We start from the raw sequence: 22,875 nt of genomic DNA, 5'->3' as shown, positions 1-22,875 counted from the left end.
GAGGTGTTGCCGAACAGCCCCAATAATACTTCATGAATTTTTTTCATATTATATTTTATTATTTTTTTTTTCATTTGAATTTGTATATTTTATTTTTGTTTAAATATATTTTTTAATTTTGTGTGAATGAAACAGGACGGACGGGCACAATACTATTATTGTAACTCTTTTTATCTGGCTAAAATCGGTTGTCAACTGTTATTAGAGAGTATCGAGTAGGCATTTGGTAGAAAAAGTTTTTTGTCTTAGACCTCGGCGGTTATCCCCTTGTTTCTTTACACTCTCCGGGGAAACCCTAGCTAGTGCCAGACACCTCTCATCTCTCTCTCTCTCTCTCCTGAATTCATCCATGTCCGTCGTACTATCGCCCGATTCGAAGTACGTGACTGAAGAGCGCCTTCTAGAATGGAAGAACCCGAATCCGTCGGGCTCTTACCGGGTCACGGATCCCGTACCCATGACCCGCTTCCTCTACGAACTCTGCTGGGCGATGGTGAGTCCATCTTTTTCCTCAATTATCATCTTAAGTGCTCGAGCAACGAGGGGAGGTGAGGTTTCACCTTCCCTTCCCCTGCCTTTTTGCCCGAAGCCTTTTGTTAGTCTTTAGTTCGGTTTCTCTTCTGCGCAGTTTAAACTCGTGAAATTGGGAAAGGTGTGGCGTTTTGGCTCTTTGATTGTTGAAATTCAGTTGCTTCACTTATTAGTTTGGATTGCAAGCATATGAAATTGGAGACAGTATTCGTACTTTTTTTCCTCTCCAAGGGGTTCTGAAATTTGGTCTTTAACAGCTCAAAAGACATCATAATTATCATACAGAAGTTGGTGAAGTTGTGGGTTTTTCCCCTCTCCAAGGGGTTCCGAAATAATAATTTATCAGATGAATTTCTAGGTTGTGTTTTGAATAAATTTAGTTTTGTCAGAAGTAGCATATGGTGGAAACTTACTAGCTACTGTTCTGGTTAAGAAACTTGAAATTGCACCGTACCATAGAATTTGGTTTCAGCTGAAATTTTTGCTCCTACTGTTGTTTCCTTTGTTTGGCAAACAATTTTGCTCCTGTTTTTTTTTTCCCCCCTGTTGTTTTGATTTTCCTTTTAAACTTAAAAAGCACCGATGTCTGACCAAATAATCTGTACCAATGAACTCCAAATTTGGTGCTAGAAAAACTTGGCGTAAACTGAAATCCTTGTTTTATTTTACTCCTTTTGCTGGCATTGCTTCTTTTCCCCTACATAACCTTTTATCATTGTACAATTTGATTAGTGTTGTCTTGGTTTTCAGATACGTGGAGAGCTGCCTTTCCAAAAATGCAAGACTGCATTGGATTCTGTGCAGTTTGAGGAAGATCCATATGGTGATGAGATGGGATCTATTTTAGCTGATATTGTAGCTCAATTTGCACAAGATGTAAGATGTCTAAGCCCAGTTTTGTTCTCTTTCCTTTTTTTTTTTTTTTTCACATACTACGAGTAGTAAAGGTGCAACTGCAGCACCTCATATGGATGCAAATGAAGATAACTGCACGAAGAATAGTTCATTTATCCTATTTGTTTTGCTAAGCCCTTTTAAGAACTTAATTATGCTCCAATCTTAAGCAATCAAGTGACCTTTCTCCCAACTCTTGCCCAGCTACATGTCATTTGTGCAATTGAGTACTGATTTAACTTAATTTGGTGACACCTTTCCCTCAGTTGTGAATTACCACCAAACATAGCCCGGAATAATTAATTTAGTAGATACAGTGGGGTTATCTGCGATTAGTTGAGGGAAAAAATGGCCTAGGAGGGAATATTTAGGTTTAGATTTACTGCCACAAGGACAAAATAATTTTGGACTAGAAATGATCAAACTGGTCCTGGACATTGCTGGCTGGTATGTACTTCTATTGGTACTGTACAGACCTTACCAATTGGGTAAGGTATCTATAAGAAATCAGCGACTTAGTGCTTATACCAGACCGATTGAAATTGCCCCCCCCCCCCCCCCCCCCCCCCCCCCCCTAAATGTTCAATGAAGCTTTCATTACCTCCATTACTGCAGTCATATCTAATATATAATTTTATTTATGTTCAGCTAACAATATCCGGGGATTATCGTGCTCGTCTTGTCAAAATGGTAAATGAAATTTTGTATTTTTGTCTGTTTGTATAATATAGTGTAAAAAATTATTTTTATTTTTTAGGGATCAGATAATCCTTAATATAATACCATAATACCATAATTCTGCCTTAAAAACAAACTTGCTGCTAGTATGCATTAAACCCAATGAAGACGATCTACTCATGTGGTGCCAGCATGTATTAACATCATCTCCTTTTAAATATTTTTTCTACTCATGTCATTTTAGACAAAGGGGCTAGTGGAGGCTTCATTGCTCCCAGCTAGGCTTCTTCAAGAGAGGTGTGAGGTGAAGCTCTCTTTTAGCACTTAAGTTTCTTAGTTAAATCTTCTTTAATCGATCAACTACTTCACTACATCACATTTGCACTTTCTCATTAGTTGTGTAATTGCAATTCAATTAAGCCCAAATGGCTTTCTTCACTACATCACATTTGCACTTTCTTAAATCAACCTAGCTGCAATTTGTCATCAATCCTGTAACTGGACCCTCAAATGTTAAAAATTGATCAAAAGCAACACAACCATTTTCTGGATGCTGCCTGCAGATAATATAACCTGACTAAAAATGCCACTGATATTGAAGATTGTTATCTACTTGATTTGCGTTTGATCAGAAGAAGTAAAAAAAAATTGCTAAATATTTTCTATCAGGAAGAGTTTTTATTTGAGGCTGAGCTCAGTAGGATGAAGCCACAAGAATTAAAGAGTAAAGAGGTATGTGGCTGGCTTGAGAGCTGTTAAGAATCTTTATCTCATTATATATATAAAAATCCCAAATTAAGAAAATCAAGATTTATCTGTCTGGTTATTACGGTGTTGGGTTAAACTGGGACAATAGCTGACCAGTATATTGTTGTATCTGAATTGGGAATTTAAGTCATTATTTGCCAAGTTAGCCCAAAATTGTTTAATGAGTCTAATCTTTTAGTCCAACGTTGTACTCCTGATCAATTTAACCTCAGCTGTGTGATTAGATGCCAATAGGAGACTAAACCAAAATGCGCGTGCACTGAAGAAAGGGTGTAAAATGTGGTTAATTTGGTAACTGTATCGATTTGGTGCTAGAAGGATTTGTATCGGTGTGTATCTTCATCTCTGCATCTTTCTTGGTTTGGTACTTAATTCTTTCATGATTTCAAAACATTTTACTATTTTCAGGTCAGAGTAAACACACGGCTTCTGTATCAACAAACAAAGTTCAACCTCCTAAGGGAAGAGAGCGAGGGTTATGCCAAACTGGTGTGTATTAATCCTTTTTAAATTTTAGGGGACAAATAAGGAAATAGCACCTTTTCTTTGCAAATGAGACAACATTTTCTGGTATTTGCCTAACATACCAAACACCACTTCTAATGTGTGCCTTCATCCATTATGACTATTCTTTCTATAAGCCCAAATTTGAACGGGAAAAACTACGAGGATTTAAGTGCTTTTTTGAGGTTCTGTCGACCAGGTAAGAAGAAATTTGCCTGAATAAATATGACAACATGGAGGCAACACAGTCAAGTTGCGCGCCTGTATTGAGCCTGAAATTAAGGTTTTGAGTGTTATTAGCATATGATAAATTTGCAGGGTGTTAATTGCAATGATGAGAATTTAATGTCGTCTCTCTACTAGAGAATCACCCAACCTATTTACTCTGACTACCCAGAAGTTCATATGACTCATATGTTAGTTATTGTTTTTATCTTCCTTTTAGTAACTCACCATGTTTTTGCACTTGAGCATGTAGGTAACATTACTCTGTCAAGGCAGTTTAGATTCGACAAGCAATAATTCACTGGCTGTCACAATCAGCATTATAAAGGTTAAAGTCTTAGCCAAATATCGTGCCTTAATTTAATTTTTTGTGCATCTATTTAATTTTTTATGCATCTAACACAATTATAATCTTTTGCCTGCAGTCATTGATCGGACATTTTGATCTGGATCCAAATCGAGTATTTGATATTGTAAGTCATACTCATGCCTCATAGTTCAATTTTGAGGTGTGTTATAGTTGTTATAGTACTTGCCTACTTTAGGTCTCCATATTGTTGTTTTGCCATCTTGTACTTGAACATCAATGCTTCCCGTACACCTAACAGAAACCAGGAAAGCAACAATAAAAAGAAAATTGCAACTAACACCAGATCAAGAAGGATTTTTTACATTGCATGTGCTGGCCAGACGAAAGTAATATCTTCATTTTTGGTTCCTTTATTTTTTCTCAAACTAAATTGCAATAAAACTGAATATATTTTAGGTGCTTGACTGCTTCGAACTATATCCGGAGAAGAAAATATTTTACGATCTTATACCTATATTTCCAAAGGTATGTAGATTGTTTATTAACCAATTACTACAGGAGGTCATGTTTCATGAAAGCCCTGCAGAAATGTTAAACTTCTCGCTGGATCCCATTATGGAAATACTACAATTTGTATTTTCCTAACAGCAGATGATTTGGTCCATGATAATAAAATAATTGTATATCTGCTGATATGACCCTTTTGTATTATAATTTTGATTTTTGGGGCATTACCACTACTAATAGTTCTGTTGCTTCTGCTATCATTGATAAATATCTACGTGGATGTTGTTGAATTTGACAGTCGCATGCTGCTCAAATATTGGGTTTTAAGTTCCAATATTACCAGAGGATGGAGGTCACTAATCCGGTTCCTTCTTCTCTTTTTGATCTTGCTGCGTTGTTGGTTAAGGAGAACTTTGTCGATCTTGATAGCATGTAAGGCTATCTCTCTCTCCCTCCCTCCCTTTCTCCCCCTTCAAAACTGAAACGATGACAACAAAAAAACAAAGCTAGGAAATTAGATTCAGTCATTGTAGATATGTTACTGTTTTCTGTTATGACCGGCATGATAGCTACTTATGCTGGTATCACAACTGATAAACATGTGCTCCATGTCCATAAATGATACCTGTTACAGCCCTTCAGAACCAGGGGCGGAGGCAGACTTTCGAGTTTCGGGGGGTCAATTTACAGCATCCATAGCAATTTTGTATATTTTTTCTCTAAAATATATAGTAAAATCATGGAATTTTAAAAATAAATGGGGGTCAATTACATGTGCCTCCGGCTCTGCACAGAACCTTATAAGCCCTTGATTATTATGCATATTTACTTTTTTCCTTTGGTGTCCCAGATATCCACATCTTCTTCCTCAGGACGAAGATGCATTCACGCATTACGAGGGGTTTCTTTCAAAAAGAATTGATGAGGTTTACATTGCTTTTATTGTTGAAGCTTTTCATTTAGTTTTCTTTTCTGTTGGGATTTCAGCACTGTGGGGGTCTGATATCAGGTTAAACTGGTATATGTCCTCTTCTCTTCTGGTTAATGGCCTACTTTAAGCTCTTTGTTTTTCAGAGTTGATGGTTATTGAGGTTAATTGTAGGTAAAATAATAATGAGGAGCCAATAGTATTCCATACTAACGACTTTCTGTACCATGCTCTGCTAGAAAAAAAAATTACTTTTTTTTTTTTTTGTGTGGGTGGGTGGTGGTTTTGGGGGGGGGGGGGGTGGGGGGGGTGGGGGGCGTGTTGAGGGGAGGGAGGTTGGTTGATGAAAAAATGCAATATATGGCATGAAGGCCTGAATCCGTTTTGTCCTTTTTTTTCAAAATTTCAGGCTAATAAGATCGGTAGAATAAATCTAGCTGCAACAGGAAAGGACTTGATGGAAACTGAAGAAAAGCAAGATGTGAGTGTTGACTTCTGTGCGGTGTGGGACCTGGAATTGGATGTGCTAGCCGAGCGGGCCCCTGAGGTCAGGACCAATCAGAAGCTTGGCTTGCTTATTGGCTTCCTCACTGTTCATGACTGGTACCTTTACTTCTTAATTCACCCATTCTCTTTAGGGAAGTTCCAACTACACCCTGCAAAATCAGAATTGTTGAAGTATTTTGGTAATCACTTGATAAAATGGAAAGGTGTGGCCGTTGCGGGACATTCCCGACTTAAATATATAAGTGGAAGAGTACATGTGATGTCCAAGAGCAAAAAAAAAAAATAGTATGTAGGATATCCCTTGTGCTTTTGAAGGGGTATATTAGGTATCACTTGAAATTTTGCACCATATTATAAGCATCTTTTCTCTGATCTTGAGTTAATTTTTTCAGGTATCATGCGCAGATACTTTTTGAACGGCTATCTCCTATGAACCCAGTTGAGCATGTTGAGATTTGCAAGGGTTTATTCAGGTAATCTTGCTTTACATTTACATTCAACCATCATTCTATTTGATGGTAGATTACTATGAGAGCTGTCAGAATTAGTTTAACTGGTAAGTGTTTATATGAACTATACATGAACATATAAATATGGAATCACTGTTGTTGGTTGACACGTTTCAGTTTCAACTGGTATTTACCAAAAGCAGACCTGACTGGTATGGAACTTTGTGAGGTAGTTTGATCTGAATATTTTGGAGCATCATTTAATCCTACTCCATGTGTAGATGGAAAATCAAATTGGTAGATGCCCGAAGAAAAGAAAAATAAAAGCTAAGGCAGTAGCTGGCACCATGGTGTGTTAAAGGCCTTGCCAAACATTGACCACCAAAACAAGAATTAAAACAGAAAAGAGATGAACATGCAGTAAGAACGAAATAATGCAACTTTTGACCCTCTTTGTTATGCAGGGTAATTGAGAAGACAATGTCAAGTGCATACGGCATAGTTAGTAAAAGTTACCAAGAAGCTCCTCCTGGTAAGTCTGGAAATTTTGATAATGTAATGGAAGTGGAATCCCCAGCAACCTCGAGCACATCAATCAAACTCCCACGGGAGTTTTTTCAGATGCTCACAGTTGTAGGCCCATATCTCCACCGTGATACAGCGCTTCTTCAAAAGGTGAAACTTTGTTCTATTCGGTTCGATGAAAATTGCCCTTGTATGAGTTGATTTCCAGTAAGGTAGTGTGCAATTGCGCCTGTGAGATTTCCAGTTCCTGTTCCAGAGGGCATTTTTGGTGCTTGGTACTGAATGGCAACAGCACACAGCTGTTGATGTATTTATAGCCTCAACGAAGCCATGGTTCAATCTAGAAGCTAAGCAAAAACATAAGCAAACAAAAGAGAATGAAAAAAGTATATCCAAATGATTTTGTGCTGAAAGAAGGCTTGAATGACACGTCGCTGTTGTTAACTCACTTAGTCAAATGGTTCCTAAAATCAGTGAGGCAGTTCTTTTTGGAATGCACTTGTCATATTCTGATGTTTTGGTTGGTATATATACTAGCACAGGATTTTGATTAGCAAAAGTAGCATTCTGAAACTAAGAGGTCATTAAGGGTTTGTGGGGGTATGCTGTACCTGTACTCCTGGTCCTTATATATCCTCTAAAAAAAAAGAAATCCTTATATAAATGTCTTAAGTTCTTTTTATGCACAGGTATGCAGAGTGCTGAGGGGCTATTACACGTCTATGAGAGATGATGCTACAAAGGCAAACTCAATAGAGTCAGATGAATCGAGGAGATATAAGGAGGCTAGGTTAAGGGTTGAGGATGCTATTGGTTCGTGCCTTCTCCCTTCTTTGCAGTTAATACCTGCTAACCCGGCTATTGGATATGAGATATGGGATGTGCTTTCCCTCCTTCCTTATGAGGTAGTACCATTATCATCACTGCATCACCATCGTCCTCCTACACAGCCGCATAATGAGAAATATCATGCATATCCCCACAAAACTTGGAAAGGTTGCACATAACCCCACAATATATCAAGAATAATCACTTTATTGTTGGGGTAAAAGCAGATTTGGAAATTTCTTGTAAGAAGAAATGAGAGTGCAATGGTTATAGATCTATGGATAACATTTCATCTTAATGAAATGTATATGATATTTCTTGTTTGCGTCTTTTGCTTGAGCATCTTAGGTTTTGTTCTGTTTCTCATTAACCTTTAAAGCCTAATCTTCTGACTTTCTGCATATAGGTGCGGTATCGATTGTATGGCGAGTGGGAAAAGGACGATGAACGGAATCCTCTAGTTCTCTCTGCACGGCAACTGGCAAAGGTTTTAAGTCTTATTCTAAATGATGTTTTTTGTGAATAAAGTATACTTATGTGTTATCTTATAGTTTACCATTGTGGCGTAACTATATTATCTTGTGGGTGTTAGAAATTATACTTGTATGCACGCAGGACTTCCTTTATACAAGCTTATGTTGACATGTTGAACGTTTGTGTTGTCATCTGGAAATTTGTTTGATTGGCCTCATGCAATTATGCATAGTCAAAGGTGTCATGTATCAGACATCTCTTCTAAACATAACGAAACATGTCATGACTGGAAGTTTCTGTGATTTGTCTCCCTTATGTAACAGTTGGACACTAGAAGAATACTGAAGAGGCTAGCTAAAGAGAATTTGAAGCAGCTAGGTCGTATGGTTGCTAAGCTTGCTCATGCCAATCCCATGACTGTGCTACGTACCATTGTGCAACAGGTTACACCAATGTTGAAATTTTATATTGATGTCCCTTGTATATCTTTATTAAACTTGCTACCCTCTTTCAAAGGAGTCTTGTTCACATTCTTGTATTTGTTCCTTACCAACTGCAACTAATCCCAACATATGCTCAGTTTGACCTAATTTAATGGTGTTACTGTGCCTTGATTTAACCTGATTTTTTCTCACTTAACTGTGGACATATGCCTCATTTTGCTGGCTTGATCAGTTTTAACCCAAGTTAACCTGCAGCTCTGTGGAAGCATCTGTTAAAGTTCATTTGTCATCAATATAATCAGAGTTTTATTCAAGCCTTTATGTGAAATTGAGCCACACAGATGATTTAGTCCCTGCCATGCATATTTTGAAATTTTTTAATTTCCTTCTTTTTATAGATTGAAGCGTACAGAGATATGATAATGCCCGTGGTAGATGCTTTCAAGTACCTCACTCAGGTATTTAACACGGACAATATTCCTTTAAAGTTCCTTCTTTTATACGGATTCCGAGTACTACTGTACCTTAGAAGTGAATAATGTGATCTGTCTTCTGGGGCTATTAATCTGAGTTGTTCATGTACAAATATTTTGATCTTTTGGTATTGCTTTGCCTAATCTCAACTTGTTGGCCATTTAGGCGTGCTGCAGCTTACTGCTCTGGCTGGTATACGTAGAACTTGCTATAAATATATATCTTTTTTTCTGAGTTCCTTTCTTTTAATTTATATTTCAGTTGGAGTATGACATTCTGGAGTATGTGGTGATAGAAAGGTTGGCTCAAGGAGGGCGTGATAAGTTAAAAGAAGATGGTCTCAATTTCTCGGATTGGCTTCAATCTCTTGCTTCTTTCTGGGGTTCCTTGTTAGTTATTTTTTCATCTCTCCATGAGTTTGATATACACCCACAAGGAGAACTGGAATTTCAATGTACTTGTGCAAAACAAAAATGATCTGGAAATCTCTAGAAAAGAAGGAAATGTTTTCTCCTGTCCTGTAAATTATCTTTGGAAAATCTTTAAATTGTACCTCCTTTCTCTGTTGTTTCTTGAGGGAGAAACTGTGATGAAGGTACTTCCGTTATCTCAAGGAAAATATTACGCTGATACTTGTCATGATAAAAGGGACAGAGGAGATGCCACATGAAAACACTCTGTCCAGCACTACGTTCCCCACCTATAATGGTATTTTAACAAGTGGTAGGCTAAGGTGCTTTGGCTCATTATTTCATTTTTGAAATTTGAACAGGGGATGTGAGCCACTCAATGTGCTCTACGATATCTAAACTTGTATAAGACCATACTTTGTACCTTATCTTTACTATTTTATTGGATCAAAAGAAAACTCTTGCTATTTGATGGTTTGGAATTTTTGAAATCAATGAATTTTCTTCCTTCCAAAAACATAGTGAGATAAATCTAAAAAAATATGAAATGTGTTGTTCTACAAGATTTTGATTTGTAAATCACATTCATTGGCTCTGACGGGCCATTAGCTTTGAAAATTTAGATTTGGAGCCAAAGCACACGGCTGATCGGTGCTTTGCGAAGCACCTTAGTCTACCTGATTATTTCAAACCAAGTATTGGAATTTTTGTTATGTACTTCCAGAATCTGTCTGCAATAGTAGTTGGATACAAAAGACCGCACAAGGAAAAGCAATTGTTTAAAGTTTGGTGTTCAGTTGTCTATGCTTGAACTTGTATTTGAATTTCATGTTCACATGTGGGCACATTATAGGTGCAAAAAGTACCCTTCAATGGAGCTGAGAGGCCTTTTTCAGTACCTTATCAACCAGCTTAAGAAGGGCTCTGGCACTGAGCTTGTTCTTCTTGAGGTGCATTTTTCATTAAAATTTCCTGTCATGGTGACTTCTGAATTTTTTTTCTTCTGTTCTATTAGAATTGCAACTCCAATAGGAGTTGACTGTTGGGTCTCAGAGCCAGCTGGAATTAAGGAGTGTTGAACTCCTATTTCATTAGTTGTTTCTCTTTATACACAATCTCATAAATAATGAACTTGCAGGAATTAATAGAGCAAATGGCAAATGTGCATTACACTGAGAACATCACAGAGGAGCAACTTGATGCTTTGGCTGGGAGTGAGACCTTGCGATTACAATCTACCCTTTACGGTAGCACTCGAAATAACAAGGTTAACTTCTATCGGTCTTATTTATTTATATATTTCCCAACAAATTAACCATCTTTTTTATTCTAGTGCTAACACATTAAGTCAACAATACAGTACTGTGTAAGCATGTAATTTTAGCCAACAAGAGTAAGGAACAAAAAGATAAGAAAAATACCTAAATACCAAGAGTACCTCAAGTGATGGTACTTAAATTTGTTTTATCATTGTTTCTTTTAACACTTAGATGAACCGACCAGAGTGTTTTTTTTTTCAATGTTTAAGAATATAAAAGTTTTCTTAGAAAAATGAGAAAGAAAAAAAAATAGTTTACGTTTGTATGTGCATTTTTGGCCCCTTGTACTTTATTTACATGCAAATAAAGTGAATGCTAAAACACATAAGACACTATTCTCAAACAGGTATTGAGTAAATCGACAAACAGGCTGCGAGACTCGTTGTTATCAAAGGATGACCCTAAGCTTGCTATTCCCCTCTTGATGCTTATTGCCCAGTACCGTTCCATGTACGACATCCCATTTTCTTCTATCTTCTGTAGTTTCTTCATTTTGGTTTTAATTTGAAGCTGTTACTTCATATTTAGTTCTATGAAGATTGAAAATAATTGAGAATATCTTAAACCTAATAATTGACCTCATATTTGTGTTTAAATTTGCAATTTTGCTATGAATAGTCAGTATTAGCAAATGACTTTAACATTCCTTTTACTAAAAGATCAATACCTTGCTTGATTAATTGCAAATAACACATGGCGTTTTGGTTATTTGCGAGTACCTGTCATTCATTAAATTACTTCATAGTTCTTAACCAGTTAACATGAATCTGCCTGGCTTGGTGTAAGATAATAAATTGTTAGTTGCTTCATGCAAATATAAAAAGTATCGGGTTGCTATTAACATGTTGTTGACCCATGTACAATTAGATACAGGGTGCAATTTCCAGAAAATGAATAATCTCACAGTTATTTGATATGAAGTACAGCTGTATGAGACTTAGATGCTTTCTTTTGTCTGGACTTGTTCGTTTTTCCATTTTTTGCAATGTGAATGATGGATTTTTGTTTTTCTATATGGTGTTAGGGTTATCATAAAAGCTGATGCACCTTACATAAAAATGGTAAGCGAGCAGTTCGACAGGTGTCATGGTACACTCCTCCAGTACGTGGATTTCCTCTCTAGTGCTATATCTCCTGTAATGGCTTATGCACAGTTCATTCCATCTCTGAATGAACTTGTTCACAAGTACCATCTTGAACCTGAGGTAACAATATTTTTTGTAGTCGCCTTTTATGGCTTTCATGCTTTATTATTATCACAATTATTGAATTTAAAACTTGATAGTTGGACGTATCATTACTTTCCTCCAGAATGCCATATGAATTAATATAGCAGTACTGATCAGATTATCATGTTTTACAGAGGCATACATGTAGTCTCGAGTACCAGACTTCCAAAAATCCCCACTAAAATGTTCATTCTTGAGAATATTAGTTAGTAAAAGGGTTAGACTTGGAGGATGTTCCTGCTGGTAATAATGTAATCTATGTATTTATGTCCAGGTGGCATTTCTGATATATCGTCCAGTGATGAGGCTCTTTAAGAGCCCATGTGGCGAAGGAGTTTGCTGGCCACTTGATGCTGGCGAGGATGTTGATTCAGAAAAGGGATTGTTAGATTTTGTTTTACATCTTGATTCATCCCAAGGGCCTGTCAGGTACGTATTTTGCTGGAAGTTTTTCATTTTAAACCTAGAAACTAGAAACCTCAATTTGATCACTGATACATTTGGAAACTTACCCCCTATGTACTTATTTCAGAAAAAAAATAAAATGTATGCAAATAAGCAGTTTCCTCCCCCAAAATATATTAAGAGAGAATTAGGAGAAAAGAGTGCTATTCATAGCTTTACTGGACTTGGCTGGTATTGACACTGGTATGAGCACAGTTTGCATATTGTTGATCCATTTTGAGTGAAGTACTTGTTCATTTACAAGACCCAAACTAAATGCAGTTAGAATTAAGTAAAGAAAACAAAAGGGTAGTTCTTTTCAGTACCAGCACTTCCCTGGCTTTTCACCACAACAACTTACCAAACCGAAAATGTCTAGACATTACTAAAATAATTTCCACATATTTTACTTTGCTCAGATGGTCAGAACTCCTAAATACTGTTGAGTCAATGGTTCCTTCAAAATCGTGGAAGAGCCTCTCACCTGACTTATATGCAACTTTCTGGGGCCTAACCTTGTATGACCTCTATGTACCAAAAAAGAGGTATGAGGCTGAGATAGGAAAACAACATATTGCCCTGAAAGCTTTAGAAGAGCTCTCAGACACATCCAGTTTTGCGATCTCCAAGCGCAAGAAAGACAAGGAAAAGATTCAAGAACTTCTTGACAGGTATGGATATTGTTGGTATCAGAAGTGATCATTGCTGTTGTGTGACTTGTTATAAGTGGATAAGATCAGTTGACTTCGCAGTCTATCATTCTTGGTCACTCAATTCTTATTTATCCTATTCTAGTCACTGAACTGAACTTTTATTTGGAGTGGGCCACTGTTTTCCATTTTAAATTCAACTTTTATGCAAATTCTATATAAAATATTCAGTTGTCTTCTAAACTTATAATTAGTCATACAATTCACATGTAATCTCACTATGTAGTATTGATCTGAGAACCAGCTTTGGTGTAGTGGCAAAGGCAATGCCCTCCTTATGGGAGGTTGCAGGTTTGAAACCGGGATTGGGGGGATCCCTTGTCGATATTAAATAGTAGGGTCATTTGACCTCCAACCTTTTCTCAAAAAGTAGTATTGATCTGCAAAAAAAATTAAAATTTTCAAAATCCATATAATTGCACCATATGTTTTTCTCAAAAACTGTCATTATAAAGCAATTAGTTTGTTGCATTATAGTTGGAGGTTCAATTGTCTGATGAATTATTTAATAATTTATGTGTTATTTTTAATTTTGAACATAACTAATTATCAATTTGGACAACAATTAAGGTTCAGTAGCTAAAATTTGATTAATGAAATGAGTGATGTTCAGAGGATAAAGTTAAAGAACCTCCCATAAATTTACCTTAAACATAAACAATGCTTTCGGTCTTGAACTTGATGAGTCTTATACAGGTTATTGACTCTCTTGAGTGCAGGCATTCATTTTTTTGCTTTTTAGCTTTTCTTGTGTGACTTGCATCTCAGATTGAATTCTGCCATTAAGCTTCTTGTTTCTTTGGTTACTAGAAAGCTTTAAATTTTATTACCAATTAGCACCTGTCATTTAAGGAATTAGCACAACTCATGGATCTTGGTTTAGTATCTCAAATGGCGATGTACTAGGTAACTAGGCTGGCCTTAACCGGTTACAAAACAAAACCCTATCGGCACTTATTGGATGTGAGAGTTGTCAATCTTCTTTGTTTACTGAAGAAATGTTATGATGCTTGGTTAACAACCAGTATGCTTATTCATAAATAAAATAGGCTCACATCAGAATATCGGAAGCACGAGAAGCATGTGGAGTCGGTGCGACAGAGGATGGCTCTGGAGAAGGACAGGTGGCTGTCCCAGTGCCCTGAACCCGTAAAAACCAACATGGAGTTCCTGCAGCGTTGTGTGTTCCCGCGTCTGATATTCAGCGCAACTGATGCAGCCTACTGCGCTGCCTTTGTCCGTATGTTGCACACTCTGGGGACGCCCTTCTTCAATACCTTTGAACATATTAACCTCTTGATTTGCAAGTTACTCCAGCCAATGATTTGTTGTTGCACGGAGCTTGAGGCTGGCCGGTTCGGGCGTTTCCTGTGTGAGACCCTCAGGATGGCCTATGATTGGAAGGTATTTTCTTTGTCAAAACTAAAATATGGCTGGAATATACTGATACTGGTTTACTGTTACGATTTCACACTGGAATTTTAAATTTGCAATGATGTTTTATAATGTTAGCCAATTCTGTCTTCACTGGCCACGCCAGATTTCTGCCATAGAACACTACCAAGTCAAGGAAAAGCCATGTAGAACAGCAATTGTTAGATTAGAAATCAAATTAGTACGTATGCTTGTTCTAATATACTTCACATCTACGACGAACCTAGATCAAAATAGTAGATGTAATCTACCTAGATTGGTTTCTGGTCAGCTCTGATATTTTGTTTTGTAATTCTTAACAGAAAGACGAGTCGTTATATGAAAGGGAATGTGCCAACATGCCAGGATTTGCGTTGTTTTACAGAAATCCGAACAGTCAGCGTGTCTCCTTCGCACAGTTCGTCAGGGTCTGTTTTTCTTCGCTATACCAGATGTTTGATTACTTCTAAGAACCATTTATGGTTCACAGAACCGCACATTTAGCCCAGTTTCAGTGCTGGTTTGACCACAATTTAGTAATGAATTTTGCTTGTGTCCAATTGCTTGGTAGTAAGTTGGTCCCTATTGGCATGAGCCTTTATTTCATATATTTAATATTGTATTATGTTGGTTTTAACAGGTGCACATCAAGTGGAGTCAAAAGATTACAAGGGTGCTGGCGCAATGCCTAGAGTCAACTGAATACATGGAGATCCGTAATGCTTTGATTGTGCTGACAAAAATCTCATCTGTCTTCCCAGTTACGAAAAAGAGCGGTGTCAACATCGAAAAACGTGTTAATAAAATTAAAGCCGATGAGAGAGAAGACCTCAAGGTTCTGGCTACTGGTGTGGCTGCCACACTCGCTTCTCGCAAGGTCAGACCCTAAGTCTAACATTAAAAGTGGAGGATTGTGTTGCATCTTTTTGTGTCTGGGATCATTACCCAGCATTTGTGATTATTGTTACTAGTGCTCTGCATCTTTTTTGTTGCAAGTAGAGGTAATACTAGCCCTGATTACCACCCCCCCCTCCCCGCCACCCCCCCCATAAAAAAAAAATCATATGAAATAGGATTAATACCTACCAAAGCAAATTTAAATTGTTAGGTTCTGAGTATTAGAGGAACTGCCAAAAAAACAGGTTCTTGTTACCCTGTTTTTGATGTTTATGTGTTATTTGTTAAGTAATACAAAAAAGGAACTTTCCAAGTAATTGAAAATACATGGTATTGTTTTGCAAATATCCCAAAATATGATTGACTTAAGGGAAAAGGGAAAAAAAAAATAAGGTCAAGTCAACCAGTATCAGTGTTGTCGTGACCCCTCAACATTTCATAATCTGGCAACCGACGCGGGGCCTTTATAGGTCACTGGGGGTTTTATTAATTTTCAGTTAATCTTCAAGTCAATTTTTTATTTTTTCAGTTAATCTTGCTGCTAGCACGTGTCACTATGGGTTTTATTAGTTCTTTGTATTATCATTATCAAAAACAAAAATCACAGATAAATTATGTCAACACAGAAGTTGTTCTTAGAGAAAAAACAACAGAGTGGAACGTGGAACCAAGTAAAACCATGCTAAATTATAGAGCATGGGGAACTAATTCAACTAAAGAGTTTAGAAAATTTGGGGGTGGTGGGGTGGGGGGTAGTACAATAAAATGAGATGATCACTGACAACAATCAGTGTCGCACCTCTACCTTCTATACAAATAATATATATGAAAAATCACTTTGAATTCATGTGAGAGTAGTACAATAAAATGAGATGATCACTGACAACAATCAGTGTCGCACCTCTACCTTCTATACAAATAATATATATGAAAAATCACTTTGAATTCATGTGAGAACAAGTTAGATAGATCTTTTGGTGTCTAAGTCAGTTAGAGAGTACGTATCTTTACGGATCTAAAGAAGCTCTTTACAATATGGTCCAAATTGCTTCTTGTCTGATTTGGAGAGAAAATGAAAGGTTGCACCTATATTTCTGTGTCTTCCTTATTTTTGTTTTTCCTATGCTTCCCCCAGGTAGCTTTTTTCTCAGAGAAGAGAAACATAGATAGGGAGAGTGGGGGTGAAAACGAAGTGGATAATATCCGATCCGTATTCGAAAAATTAGATATGGATATCCAATATCTGAATATTTGTGTGGATATGGTTTTCCGTTTCGATTATCTATATCTGAATAGTAGATATATACCATATGGTTTAATATATATTATGAAAAAAATTATGTTATTCATCATAATAATTAGATAAATATTATAAACTTTGGTATATTTTAATAAATATCCGTATCCGTATCCAGATGCGAGCATTATATGACCCTCATATTGTATCTGTGAAACAAACTAGTATTCTGGAATATTTCAAGTAACAAAATATGTAACTTACAAACAATAATTATGTTTTAGTTGGAAACTAGAAATAAAAATAAAATTTGGGAAGAATCATGAAAATCATGGTGTAATCTTCTCCCATCTTCCTCTCTAATTTACTACTTTAATATAAAACCTTTTCTTCCTTTGTTGAGTTGTTATGCTAAATTAACAAAATTAATTTATTTCTAAACAAGCACGAAAAATTAGAATAAATAAAAAATTCCAATAAAATTAGACAGGGAGACCACAAGTATGTAGAAGTTAATCCAAATATAGCCAGGAAAAGGCCTGACGGAATGAGTCCATGTTTGTCAAAAAGGTGGGGTGTCGGTCACTGTGGGAAGGTGAAAGAGGCGTAAGATTAGACAAGAGGGGAGTAGGGGAGAGAATAATGATGGAAGAAATTAAGAATGAGAGATAACGGAGCTAACCTTATCAGAGTGGACAGCTCAAACCAGAGCGACCAGGATCAACGAATCTGTACCATTATCAGATCTGGAAATCAAAGATTAAATCTGACATTTGACAACTTAATCTTAACTGTTCACAGATATGGAATTGCATGCTTATATATATGTACGATCCATGCCTTGCTTGGTTTAGTTCTATTTGGGTTCAATAGGTCTTATTTTGGGAAATAGGGACAATGAAACGTGACTGGTGATTATCGTTCAATAGATCATCAACATTTAATATACCTTTGCCATTGCAGCAAAGTTACACCTTGTATTATCGTTATCTGAAGAAATGACTGCTGATTATTGCTAATGAAACGTGAAAAATATTGGGTGGAAGTTAAGAAAAAAAAAAGGAAAAGGGAAAATAAGAATATTTACCTCATCTTGTTATTTGGTACTTTGCAGAGCTCGTGGTTAACTGACGAAGAATTTGGTATGGGCCACATGGAATCTAAACCTGCGGCATCACCTGCAAAAGCACCTCCAGGTTATTTATTGGGTTCTAGCCGGTGCTTACTAGTCGTTAACCAACTTATGGTCTAATGTGGGTATGGTATAACACTAGGCCAGTACTAGTGAACTCTCATCTCATAAAGCGATATTTCCAGGAATTTATACTTTAATCTGGTAAAAGTCTAAATCAAATGACCTGCTGGAACCTGAAGCCTAAGTCGATCTGACTCTTTAAGTTTTCAACCTGAAATCTTCCTAAAAAAGGGAACTTGTTTTACACGAGTTTTTTTTGGTAAGAAGTGAAGCTGACTGTTCGGACCAATCTTTTATATTCAATTTGACACCTAATACAAGAGCCCTACAAAAACAATAACATGCAATCATGCCTTTGTGCAGCTTGATCTGCATGTAATACAACTCACTTATTCGTGAACTATATAGATCTTACTAATTGTCAAAACCCTAAACACGTAATAACAATCATACAGCTGTTGATTCTGGGAATAATCCTCCTAAAGAACATACAACACGCCACAAGTCAACTGCAGATGCTAAAAATGAGAGATCAAATGGGGTTGCTTCACGACTGACAGATGAGCAGCCAAAGGCCCAATCCGAGGAAACTTCATCCAAGGCTTCAAGACCGTCAGCTGAATCTGAGGTGCAAACCCTTCTTTTCTTTCTTTTATATAACAAAAATCCCTGGGATAGTAATGTTTGTGCAAGTAATCCTTAATCAAGCTTCAAATGCCCTCAATTCTACCCCAAGTAGCATAGTCTGTACTTAAATGTGTGACTAAATGCCGAACATGCCAAGAAAAATGAAAAGAAAACAAAGAAATGTGTTGCTTATTTGTACTCGGTTGTAAATTTGAAATTATATTAGCATTGTGCCTTGAAATTTTAGTATTGAAGCTTATCGGTATACGTCATATCTAAATGAAAGTCTAACATGTCATTATATGTAGGACTTGGCTATGGTGCTATGGGTAGCTAAGAGGCCTCCCGTGCTACGGCTCAATATTCGACTTTTCAAAATCCTAACGGTCGATCCGAACCGTTCATCTTGTTCTCCATATTAATATGTGCTTGGAGACCAAATTTTACATTTTTTGGAAATTTTTTACTATTTTTTTAGATTTATTGAAAATCGTTGTTTTTCAGGCAAATCTGGACCATAAAAAACAGCGATATTCAATAAATCTAAAAAAATAGTAAAAAATTTCCAAAAAATGTAAAATTTGGTCTCCAAACACATATTAATATGGAGAACAAGATGAACGGTTCGGATCGACCGTTAAGATTTTGAAAAGTCGAATATTAAGCCGTAGCACGGGAGGCCTCTTAGCTACCCATAGCATATTAGCCAAATCCATTATATGTATATATATATATATATATATATAGAGGTAGGCTAATATACAATCGATTGTTCCTGAGGTCCAGTACAACTAAGTCATTTTTTAATTTTTAAAGTTCAAATGATCAATCCAAACCGTTCATCTTGTTCTCCATATTAATATGTGCTTGGAGACCAAATTTTATATTTTTCTGAATTTTTTTACTATTTATTAAGCCACTTTGAAAATTGCTGATCCAACGGTGGCTTCTGATTTTACTGTTTTGTTAAGCCACCGTTGGATCAGCGGTTTTCAAAGTGGCTTAATAAATAGTAAAAAAATTCAGAAAAATGTAAAATTTTGTCTCCAAGCACATATTAATATGGAGAACAAGATGAACGGTTTGGATCAATCATTTGGACTTTAAAAATCAGAAAATGACTTGGTTGTACGGGACCTCAGAAACAATCGATTGTATATTAGCCTACCTCTATATATATATATATATATATATATATGAGAATGGCTAAGCTCAAATCGTTTGTTCTTGGGCTCAGGAACAAACGACTGGGTTCTCCAATTTTCGAAATTCAAACGGCCGATCCAAACCGTTAGATGTTTAATCTATATTAAAATGTGATTGGAGACAAAATTTCATATTTTTTGGAATTTTTTTACTATTTATTAAGAGGTTTTGAAAGTCGCTGTTTTTTTATGGTGCAGAATTTTAATAAAAACAGCAACTTTCAAACCCTCTTAATAAATAGTAAAAAAATTCCAAAAAATATAAAATTTTGTCTCCAAGCACATTTTAATATAGATTAAACATCTAACGGTTTGGATCGGCCGTTTGAACTTCGAAAATTGGAGAACCCAGTCGTTTGTTCCTGAGCCCAGGAACAAACGATTTGAGCTTAGCCATTCTCATATATATATATATATACATATATATAGAGAGAGAGAGGTTGGCTAATATACCAACATTGGTATAGAGCAGTTCGTTATACCAAATGGGTTTTGTGATTTAGAAGTTCGAAAAATCGATTTGAAGTGTTCAACATGTTCTCCATATTAAAATGTGCTTGGAGACCGAATTTGACATTTTTTTGAAATTGTTTACTATTTTTTCCGGATTTTTGAAAATCCCAGTTTTCATATTATTTTTTTTACCATATTAAACAGTGATTTTCAAAAATCCGAAAAAAAATAGTCAAAAAATGGAAAATTTGGCCTCCAAGCACATTTTAATATGTAGAACACGTTGTTGAGCACTTCAAATCGATTATTTGGACTTCGAAATCACAAAAACTCACTTGGTATAACGAACTGCTCTATACCAATGTTGGTATATTAGCCAACCTCTATATATGGTTGTGTGTGTGTGTAATATAATATGAACAACATTATTTAGAACATTATAGCTTAAAACCTTTAATGTTATAATTTTTTTATGTTCAATTTGTTAGGCAAGAGTTCAGCAAAAGCAGAGAGGTGCACCAAGTATCCTTGGGAAGCCACCAAAACTCGAAGATGGCAAATCTGGGAAACTATCAGAAAGTGGGCTTGAGTCGATCCCTACAACAGCCACAAATGGTAAATCATCCCAGAGAGGTACCAGTACGAGCAGCGCTTCAACTCATATTACAAAAGTGGAAAGTGGTACTGTCCCAAGGACATCTCATGAACACACACAAAAGAGAGTACTAAATGATGAGCCAGATAAGCTCGCAAAAAGGAGGAAGGGAGACGAGAGAGAGAGAGAAACAGAGAAGGAGAAGGAGAGAGAAAGAGAAAATGATCGATCAAGCAGGGATAGAGCAGATGACAGACATGAGAAGGAACAGAGAGAGAGGGAGAAACAGAGGGAGAGGGAGAGAGAGAGAGAGAGATCAATTGAGAGGAGAGAGAGAGACAGGAGCTTGGATAGAGGAGTCAAGGATGAGAGAGAGAGGGAAAAGCTTCCTCCTCCGCCCCCACTTCCCCCAAGCTTTGTCCCTCAGAGTGTATCCAGGCACAGTGTTGAGAGAGAAAGGGAAAGAGAGAGAGAAGATGATGTCAGCAAGAGGAGGAGAGAGGAGGATAATAGGGATGGTAGGAAGCGGGATGACCGGGATGGTTCTTCCAGTAAGGTAAATATATCCTCTGCTGTGAAATTTTCCAAAAGAAATTTAGAAATTCAATTATATTTCAATCTTGAGAACTATTATAGATTAACACATACCGGCTCATGGCAGGACAGACCAGCATGTACCTGAATTCTTAAGCTTATTTTGCTTTCTCTGTTTTTGTTTGTTCTTTTGATTACATGAAGGTAGATGAAAAGGAAAGAGAGAAGCTGAAGGAAGAGAGTGAGGTTAATGCTAAGAGGAGAAAAGTGAAGAGGTCATCTTCTACTGAGCCAGGAGAGTATTCGCCGGCAGTACCGTCATCTCACTCATATGATACAAGAGGAGACAGAAAGGTGGCTGGGACACCCCATTGGGGAGGTCATGGAGATGACAATGCACGGACCCATACAAAAGATGCTTCCAGCAAGCGCAGGGACACTGAGCAGTATCCTTAATTATTATTTCGCTTATTTAACTTGGCTGACCCTCGGTATTGGTACTTTTACTGGTTTGTTACTCAGTCACTGATACAAATATTGGCCGGTATGAACTGGTGCTAGAAAAGTATGTTTGATACTTATTTTTTGACCTTTGGTATTTCTCGTTTATTTTGGGGAAGAAGAAATATGTATTATTTACCATAATCTGTAATGGGCAAATGTAATCAGTTGCAGGGTATAGGTGACACTTTAGGATTTTGCAGAGGTAAACATGAAATTTTGCCTTCTTCCAGTTGCTTTCTTTGACTTTGAGTACAACAGTAGCTCTCACGAGAGAGATTGGGAAGAAGACAAGAGACAGAGACCAGATACCAAAAGGAAGCACCGCAAATGAAAGTGCAATTAATGACAGCTTGTCCGCATGTCAAAGCAAGCTTTTCATTAATTAATTTGTGGTAAGTGGGGGCACCTAGCAGATGCTGTTAAGATCAACGGGATAGATATCTGTACAGAAGATGCTTCAACTGTTGTACTTTGTTTATGTAAGCCATTTGTACTAGAAAGCCCCAACAAGCAGACCTTAGTTCTAAAGGCTTATTTTCTTCCCCATTGCTATGTGCTATTTTTAACTTACGATGGTTCAGTTGGATTTGGAATTTGGGATGCATTGGTTGAAAATGGATAGATGGGCTTATATTATTTGACATGCATTAAGCGAATTTGGATTTTAGTTGATAGATAAATTGTAGTAATAAGTAGGACTTTAGATTTAGTTTTGTTAGGAGTGTCACTTGTATTGATTGCTCCTATCATTGTATAATTAATGTTTTGTTTTGTAGCGAAGTGAAAAGTTTTTTTTCTGGATGAGCGGGAAATTTTGTGTTTTTTAAAGGTGATTGTGATTTATTAGTAAAATCAATAGAAATTTTGAATTTCTGCAATTGTATTGTACGGCCGGTGTTTTAAATGTTTTGCACCAATTTTCTCTAATCACTCTGTTGAATTGAGCAACTCAAGATGATCCTCTTTTGGGCAACAACTGAAAAATAAAGGGTGGCTTTATTTCGATGGTTGGAATTAATTGTCATTGCCTTTTAATCAATTACTCAAAGAACACTCAA

At 36.6% G+C, this 22,875-nt stretch overlaps 1 protein-coding gene across 3 annotated transcripts; it reads left to right on the top strand.

The window, feature by feature from the left end:
* Nucleotides 1-212: 212 nt before the first annotated feature.
* Nucleotides 213-22,290, top strand: THO2. 3 transcript variants are annotated; one of them, XM_078311124.1, is made up of 33 exons: nt 213-493; nt 1,282-1,407; nt 2,074-2,115; nt 2,348-2,407; nt 2,773-2,835; nt 3,280-3,360; nt 3,854-3,928; nt 4,026-4,073; nt 4,367-4,435; nt 4,716-4,849; nt 5,268-5,343; nt 5,755-5,948; nt 6,245-6,325; nt 6,766-6,976; nt 7,516-7,731; nt 8,061-8,141; nt 8,452-8,571; nt 8,970-9,029; nt 9,307-9,434; nt 10,309-10,405; nt 10,594-10,722; nt 11,121-11,224; nt 11,799-11,979; nt 12,278-12,432; nt 12,867-13,118; nt 14,207-14,561; nt 14,894-14,998; nt 15,211-15,447; nt 17,819-17,900; nt 18,355-18,527; nt 20,673-21,335; nt 21,518-21,759; nt 22,079-22,290. In XM_078311124.1, the coding sequence occupies exons 1-33, from the start codon at nt 350-352 to the stop codon at nt 22,146-22,148; spliced, it is 4,854 nt and encodes a 1,617-aa protein (XP_078167250.1). In that variant the 5' UTR covers nt 213-349; the 3' UTR covers nt 22,149-22,290. The 3 variants fall into 3 exon arrangements, with proteins under 3 accessions (XP_078167250.1, XP_078167249.1, XP_078167251.1); XM_078311123.1 differs by having other exon boundaries at nt 22,076-22,290; XM_078311125.1 differs by lacking the exons at nt 213-493; nt 1,282-1,407 and having other exon boundaries at nt 2,348-2,400; nt 22,076-22,290.
* Nucleotides 22,291-22,875: the final 585 nt, after the last annotated feature.

The sequence above is a fragment of the Carex rostrata genome, chromosome 11 (genome assembly GCF_964058835.1).
Source record: "Carex rostrata chromosome 11, lpCarRost1.2, whole genome shotgun sequence".
Taxonomy (NCBI): domain Eukaryota; kingdom Viridiplantae; phylum Streptophyta; class Magnoliopsida; order Poales; family Cyperaceae; genus Carex; species Carex rostrata.
The sequence above is the reverse complement of the archived record's forward strand: the minus strand, read 5'-3'. Positions and strand labels throughout refer to the sequence as shown.